This window comes from Anomaloglossus baeobatrachus, chromosome 2 (assembly GCF_048569485.1).
Source record: "Anomaloglossus baeobatrachus isolate aAnoBae1 chromosome 2, aAnoBae1.hap1, whole genome shotgun sequence".
Lineage (NCBI taxonomy): Eukaryota > Metazoa > Chordata > Amphibia > Anura > Aromobatidae > Anomaloglossus > Anomaloglossus baeobatrachus.
Window position 1 is genome coordinate 128,981,722 of NC_134354.1, and position 7,615 is coordinate 128,989,336.

The 7,615-nt window shown below is 42.2% G+C and overlaps 1 protein-coding gene across 1 annotated transcript; it reads left to right on the forward strand.

Annotated features, from left to right (window-relative positions):
- Positions 1–2,481: 2,481 nt before the first annotated feature.
- LOC142285270 (protein kinase C delta type-like) lies at positions 2,482–6,911 on the forward strand. Its single transcript, XM_075333257.1, has 10 exons — positions 2,482–3,204; positions 4,035–4,123; positions 4,274–4,444; positions 4,657–4,748; positions 4,879–4,941; positions 5,101–5,239; positions 5,348–5,539; positions 5,652–5,780; positions 5,873–6,052; positions 6,281–6,911. The coding sequence occupies exons 1-9, from the start codon at positions 2,628–2,630 to the stop codon at positions 6,011–6,013; spliced, it is 1,593 nt and encodes a 530-aa protein (XP_075189372.1). The 5' UTR covers positions 2,482–2,627; the 3' UTR covers positions 6,014–6,052; positions 6,281–6,911.
- The last annotated feature ends 704 nt before the right edge of the window (positions 6,912–7,615 follow it).

Here is a 7,615-nt window from a genome sequence, read left to right on the forward strand (position 1 = left end):
CCGCCATGGGCGTCACCTGGCCTCAGAGATAGCCTCTAATGTACTAATATGCCCCAAACGGTAAGGTGATATCAGCAACCACTTCCAATTTATCAGGGTGTATCCATACTTATGGCCTATCCTGTATATGGGGACTACATGATACTATATCGGGGCTAAATAATGCTATATAGAGGACTATAGGGGTGCATTAAACTGTATGCAGGACTATGGGGAGTGTATTATAATATATAGAGGACTATGGGGGGCATTATAATACATGGAGGTCTATAAGGGCTGCATTATAATATATGGAGGACTATGGGAATACACTATAATATATGAAGGACTATGGGGAGTGTATTATAATATATGAAGGACTATGGGGAATAGATTATAATATATAGAGGACTATGGGAACTGCATTATAATATATGGAGTAATATGGGTGATACATTACAATATATAGAGGACTATGGGGTTGCATTATAATATACAGAGGACTATGGGGAGTTTATTATAATATATGGAGGAGCCAAGTGTCAAAATAATTATCCTGTACCACAAGGGTGGCGGGGTTGGGGCAGGGCAGATCCAAATTTTGCACTGGAGCCCATTGAACTCTAGTTACGCCACTGCAAGTACCATACCTGAAATGAACTCCAGGCCTCTCATGTGCTTAATTGAGAATGATATAACAAAGGAATTGCCCACACCGGCCCATGACAACCTGGGAATCAATTGTCTAATTACTTTTATGCCCTTTAAAACTGGGGGGGGGGGCACATATAAAGGAGATGAAATTCCTAAACCCTTCATTTAATTTGAATGGGGATACCCCCAAATGAAAGTTAAAAGTCAGGACTTTATGTCCATGTCCATTATATAACTATGACTTGAATATGTTTGAGTAAACAGGTAAAAGAAAACAACAATTGTATCAGTGTCCAAGTATATATGACCCTAACTGTAAGTAATCACATTCATTTAGTTTTTTGCTTTTATTTCTCTCCTCTGTTACTCAATTCATTTGTTCAGATTCTTGATGACAATAAAGTGTAATAACTGTTCTTAAAGGGAACCTGTCATCAGAAATTTCGCCCAAAAGCTAAAAGATTCCTCCTCTGCAGCTCCTGTGCTGCATTCTAGGAAGGTCCCTGTTATTATTGTGCCCCATGTGAGACCAAAATAAAGCCTTTATAAAGTTCTACCTTTTTGTATGCAGCTTCTGAAAATGTGTCATGGGGGCGGGCTCTCTGCCGTCCGTTATTCTGCCTCCTGGTCCTGTATGCCGCCCCCATCGCTCCTTTCCATATCTGATGCACCGCCCACTGCTCCAGCCATCCCCGCGCATGCCCAGTGCCAGTCTCACAGGACTGAGCAGTGTGACCGCTGGTGACGTGTGCGCAGGCAAGTGATTATGGACGGGACTGTGACTGTTATCAGCAAGTACCCGGCCATAATCTCGTGAGCGCGCAAACCTCTCCAGCATTCACACTGAGCTCAGTGTAGATGCTAGACTGTATGGGCTGCTTCCAGGGATGACGTCCCTTTGTCATGTGATAGTATTTCGAACACGCCCCTATCACATGACAAAGGGACGTCATCCCTGGAAGCAGCCCATACAGTCTAGCATCTACACTGAGCTCAGTGTGAATGCTGGAGAGGTTTGCGCGCTCACGAGATTATGGCCGGGTACTTGCTGATAACAGTCACAGTCCTGTCCATAATCACTTGCCTGCGCACACGTCACCAGCGGTCACACTGCTCAGTCCTGTGAGACTGGCACTGGGCATGCGCGGGGATGGCTGGAGCAGTGGGCGGTGCATCAGATATGGAAAGGAGCGATGGGGGCGGCATACAGGACCAGGAGGCAGAATAACGGACGGCAGAGAGCCCGCCCCCGTGTCAGATTTACAGAAGCTGCATACAAAAAGGTAGAACTTTATAAAGGCTTTATTTTGGTCTCACATGGGGCACAATAATAACAGGGACCTTCCTAGAATGCAGCCCAGGAGCTGCAGAGGGGGAATCTTTTAGCTTTTGGGCGAAATTTCTGATGACAGGTTCCCTTTAAATGAGTCTTCTTGGTACGATTGTTTTACTTGATAAAAACCTGGCATTGTAACGGAAGTATGTAGACTTTTTACATCAGTGTAGAGTCCAGTCTGTTTTGCTCACAGAAGAATATCTAATCTGAATACAAATGTTGCAAACCCTCAGCTGTGTGAAGTATAAAGTCTCTATGGCAAATAACTGTAAAAAAAACCCAAACAACTGTTCATAAACTCAGGCCTATCAGCCATGTCACTGGCCCATCTGTGATGTCACTTGACCTTTGGCTTTGGTTCCGCTGTGATGTCACTTGACCTTTGGCTTTGGTCCCTCTGTGATGTCATGTGATCATTAGAATATGATGATGTCACAATTGCCTTTGTGATGTCACGGAATCAATGGAATGTCTCTGCAATCTAAATATCCCCCAGTTGTCTTCATCACTTAGTGGGTGAGGGTAATTTTTCTTGCGCTTAGCAAATTTTGGTTTGATATAAAATATATTACGGTAAAGCAGAAGGCCTGTTAAAGGAGCAGTTCCATACTACATCCTGGAGCGCCCTAGAGGTGGACAGGACCTTCCTCAGCCCAAAATGACATCTACGGAGCTGAATAATAGGAAGAGAAAGGGAGAGAGACTTGGTAAGGTGTCAAAAAAGAGCAGAATAGAAGCATCAGAGGGTGAACAAGATGGCACCAACCAAAACATTATCAAAGCTTCAAAAAGACCTGGAAGTCCGATACAGGAGAGTGTCATGAAAAAGAAAAAAAAGGAAAAACATGACACCATTATCAAAGCTTCAAAAAGACCTGGAAGCCCAATACAGGAGAGTGTCATGAAAAAGAAAAAAAAGGAAAAACATGACACCATTATCAAAGCTTCAAAAAGACCTGGAAGCCCGATACAGGAGAGTGTCATGAAAAAGAAAAAAAAGGAAAAACATGGCACCATTATCAAAGCTTCAAAAAGATCTGGAAGCCCGATACAGGAGAGTGTCATGAAAAAGAAAAAAAAGGAAAAACATGGCACCATTATCAAAGCTTCAAAAAGATCTGGAAGCCCGATACAGGAAAGTATCAGGAAAAAGAAAAAAATGGAAGAAGAGATGGGGTACAAAACTGTTGATAGACCCAGTGTGTCCCCCGATACTGACAATGAGCAGCTCTCAGGTGAGTACAGATCCAAGACACAGAAACCAAATATCCCCAAATTTAGTTAATGACAGGATTTTCCGCCTTTGTAAGACCCCAATCATTATGATTCTGGTGTTGTTTCTCTATGGTACCCCCTATTACTGTTCTACCACTCTGTAGTTGGCCACATTAGCATTAGATAAGAGTATTATCTTGTTACTGCAGCAATACGGTGGGCTCCAGAAATTATATTTCTATGAAGCCCCCTACAGCCTATTGTCTGTAAGTCATGTGCCTCTGGTGTTAGGGAGAGGCCGGATGGAAAAACAAAATACACAGACACACGGTGTGTACATTAAAGTTTCTCTATGAGGGCCAAACCTGTTATCCCTTCTTTATTATAGTAGGAGGAGGTTTTACAAAATAGCCAATAATAATTTAACAGGACATAGAATATAAGCCAATCATTTTACATGGACGATAAGCCAATCATAATACAGATTGTTAGATTTAATGAAACCACATTGTTAATAATGAATTGCATAATTATAAAAGCATCTCATTTATTGGTAATGCTAAGAAATTTGCCTATAATATATTTTTTTGTATAGTCTGCTACTTTGGTTCTGCAGTGGCATATCTTCTTGTGTAGTGCTGCGGTTGTTTGCTCCAGAAGGCTTAATTAGAGCAAAGGTTATGATATATAGTAAAAAAGTAAGAATAAAGACAAATCACATAAACAGTGAAAGTTGAGATTTATATAAGAAGTCAGATAATGTAGCAAAATGGAGATTAAGTTGCATGAAATATTATATTCACATTCAGATATTGGCTTTGTCTCATCTTATTTCTCCCTTCTTCATCAGGTACAACACCAGATGAATCTCCCATCATTGTGACGGGAGTGGAGAGCTTCACCTTCCATAAAATCCTTGGAGAGGGATCATACGGTAAAGTAAGTATTAGGGATTGTGGTAACGTCTTCCTCATGTGTGTGATGTGGAGTAGTAATATGACTCTAGGAGCATCACTGCTTCACATCTTCTCATCACATCTCATGGCAGGACGAACCTTTCCTCCAGTTCTAAAGCTCTGTTTCTTCCAGGTCATGTTGGCCACACATCAGGCCTGCCAAAAACAAGTGGCAGTGAAAATGGTGAAGAAAAGGCTCCTAGTCAAGGACTCGAGAGATGATGTCCTGATAGAGCGACAGGTTCTGGAGATGACTAGGAAGAGTCCATTCATTTCTCGGGCTTTTGCCACCTTCCAGTCCCAGGTAAGTGGCTCATAATTCAACAGTTCTGAGTCATCAATGTATTAAATGAATACAGTCTATGTGCCAATTTGTGTGCAATGTTCTTCTAGCCACAGCCATAGTATTTGTTACAAGAATGTGACCTAGAAGAACATTGATTACAATCAGTGCAACCAGTGTCCCCTACCTACAATATGCCATTAACCCCTATTATCTCATCTGTTTTATCACAGGAACACGTCTTCTACGCCATGGAATATCTGAGTGGAGGAGACCTTACAGGCTTCATGACAACTAATGCCCCTTTACCCATTCCAGCCACCAGGTAAGATAGAACATCGTATATTAGATTAAGATAAGAGTTGTCAGAGATATTTGGCTTTATGTCATTATCAGTCTCTTAGTTTAGTGGATGAAATATTGGATTTTGATGGTTTTCTTTTTTTCCGCATCAGATTTTTTGCAGCTGAGCTGATCTGTGGGCTGCAGTTTCTCCACACCAGTGGCATCATACACAGGTAAGTGTGGCACATCTTCTATGTAGACCTGGTATGAATAGTCTTATACTCTCATCCTAATGCCCTTGTGTAGACACTTCTTATCTCAGGTCACAATGGGGATCTTCAGCCCAGCTAATATAATACATTTGGTATTTTGTCATCTCTTTCCTCTACTAGAGACATAAAACCAGACAACATCTTACTGGACAACAATGGTCATTTGAAGATCGCTGATTTTGGTCTTGCCGTGATGAACATCTTTGGCAATGCAAAAACTTCAGGATGGGCCGGGACGCTTGCATACATGGCTCCTGAGGTGAGGAATCATTTACATGTCCCTGAGTCTTCTCAATAAAAGGCTGGACATCTCCATGTTTTCTGCTGTCTGGTCAATATTCTTATTGTCTTCTTTATGTCTTCACAGATTCTTCTAGAGAAGCCGTACAACAAAGCAGTGGACTGGTTCTCTGCTGGTGTTGTGATATATGAGATGGCTACTGGCAGATATCCCTTCGTTGAAGATGAAATTGATGAGAATATCAAGAAGGCACTGATCAATGATGATCCCGCCTTCCCAAAAGAACTGGACCCCCACGTCAAAGCCGTCATAGAGGGGGTGAGTATAATGCCACATCTCAGTAATAAAGTGGTTGAATATAATGAAAAACACAACAATAAAAATTGAAAGCAACTGGAGACTGAATAAACTTCTTCATTATATGTTCCAGCTCTTGGATAAATCACCAGAGAGTCGGCAGAAATTTGTGGACAACATAAGAGAACATCCATTCTTTATGGAGATCAACTGGACAGAAATAGAAGGCGGCAAAGCACCTCCACCATTCCACCTACCACCTGTAAGTATATGACCCAGAGAATATGGTGACAGCAGTACATCTCTATTGTGTGTCTTTTTATGAACACTAGTTCTTGTATCTTCTGTCCACAGCCACCAGTGATGACATCAGATACAATGAAAGATGTCAATTTTTCCAAAGCCATTAAACCACGAATGGCCAAGAAAAATCAAAAACTCTTTTGTGGTTTCACATTTGCTGATGATGGATGGAAGGTCGTAAAGAAGAAATAGAAAGCTGAAACATCGGAGACCTAAAAAACCCCATCACAGGTGAGTCATTGTAAATGGGACTGGGATAGGGAGCATGAAACCCCCTCTTGTGTCCTGTGAATCAGTCAGCACAGTGTAGTCAGGAAAACTCTTACAGAGTGCTGCTTACATTATGCTGATGGCCCATAGAGCCAAACCTGGAGGTGTTTTCACATGAGGATAATCCCATTTCATATGTCCTATTAAGATATAAAAGTTATTTCTAACCTAGTATCTCTTGTTGTGTAGGTCACCTTCCACAGGATCTGAAGGGCTATAAGATGGTGGAAATGAAAAAACGTGACTTGCAGTGTAATATGCAGCCATATCCACTCCTCTCTATTGGAGGCTGGGGGTTTTGCTGCAATCTGGTACTCTGCAGTGTCCGAAAACAAGAAGAAGCTGGAGACCATGACAATCCTACCAGGAGTCAGTAAAATGACCGTGGACCAGAACTTCTAGATGGCATGTTGCCTCAATTACTAGAAGTGTCCTGAGGGTCGTGACCTGCAGTGTAACTTGCAGCCATATCCGCTCCTCCCTATTGGAGGCTGGAGGTTTTGCTGCAATCTGGTTCTCTGCAGTGTCCGAATACAAGAAGAACCTGGAGACCATGAAAATCCTACCAGGAGTCAGTAAAATGACCGTGGACCAGGACTTATAGATGGCATGTTGCCTCGTGCCCCCAGGGAAGGGCAGTTATCCGTAGGCCATGGTTCCCTAGAGGTTTCCCCCACAGGGGGTTTTTCCTCTCCTGAGTGCCGACGGATAAACACAACATGAAAACAAGGGCAACCTGTCATCCTCTACCCTCGGTAGAGCTCATACTACAATCACTAGTGGCAAAGAGTAACCTAAGAGGACTTTTACCATCAATAAACAGGACAATTCACTTCATGTGATAGTAATAGTTTTATTTTATATCTTATGTATATGTATTTTTTCTTTTACCCTTAAAGAGAACAGGGTGTAATTTATTAATAACTTTTATTTACGTCAGAGCTGAAATCCTGGTCACTACGGGTCACTGCTTCACTCTTCCTTCCAATAATTTGGATACATTTCTCCTATTGTGTTTTATTACTAAAAGCTCAGCCAGGGAGTAACACCTCAGTATATATCTGCCTTCAGTCCCTACATTTCTGAAAGATTCAGCTGTTCTTTCCTAAGGTGACACTTCCACTGGCTACCAGGTATATGGGTCTGGCCACTGTTCCCGGTTTGATGCCATCGTAACCCCTTAACAACCGCCAATACGCATTAAAATGGCGGTCACTGAGGGAATAGTGAATAAGGAAATTGCGCTGCCAGAGCTGCAAAATCTCTGTGGTTTTAGCTACCAGGGCTAACAAAGAACCTGGAGAACACAAGCAAGGCGAGTTAAAAAACGACGATTATGTACCTCTCTCTTTTCCCCTTGTAGTTGTACTGGGAGAGACGAGAGATACAAGTGCCGTCCTGTCAGTGAAATTAGAATCAAGTTCCAGATCAAATCAATAAATCCTTCCCCAATCTCCTGATTATCGCCCTCAGATCATCGCCCCCACAGCCATCTCCCGTGTCATCCCCCTAATCAGATTATGT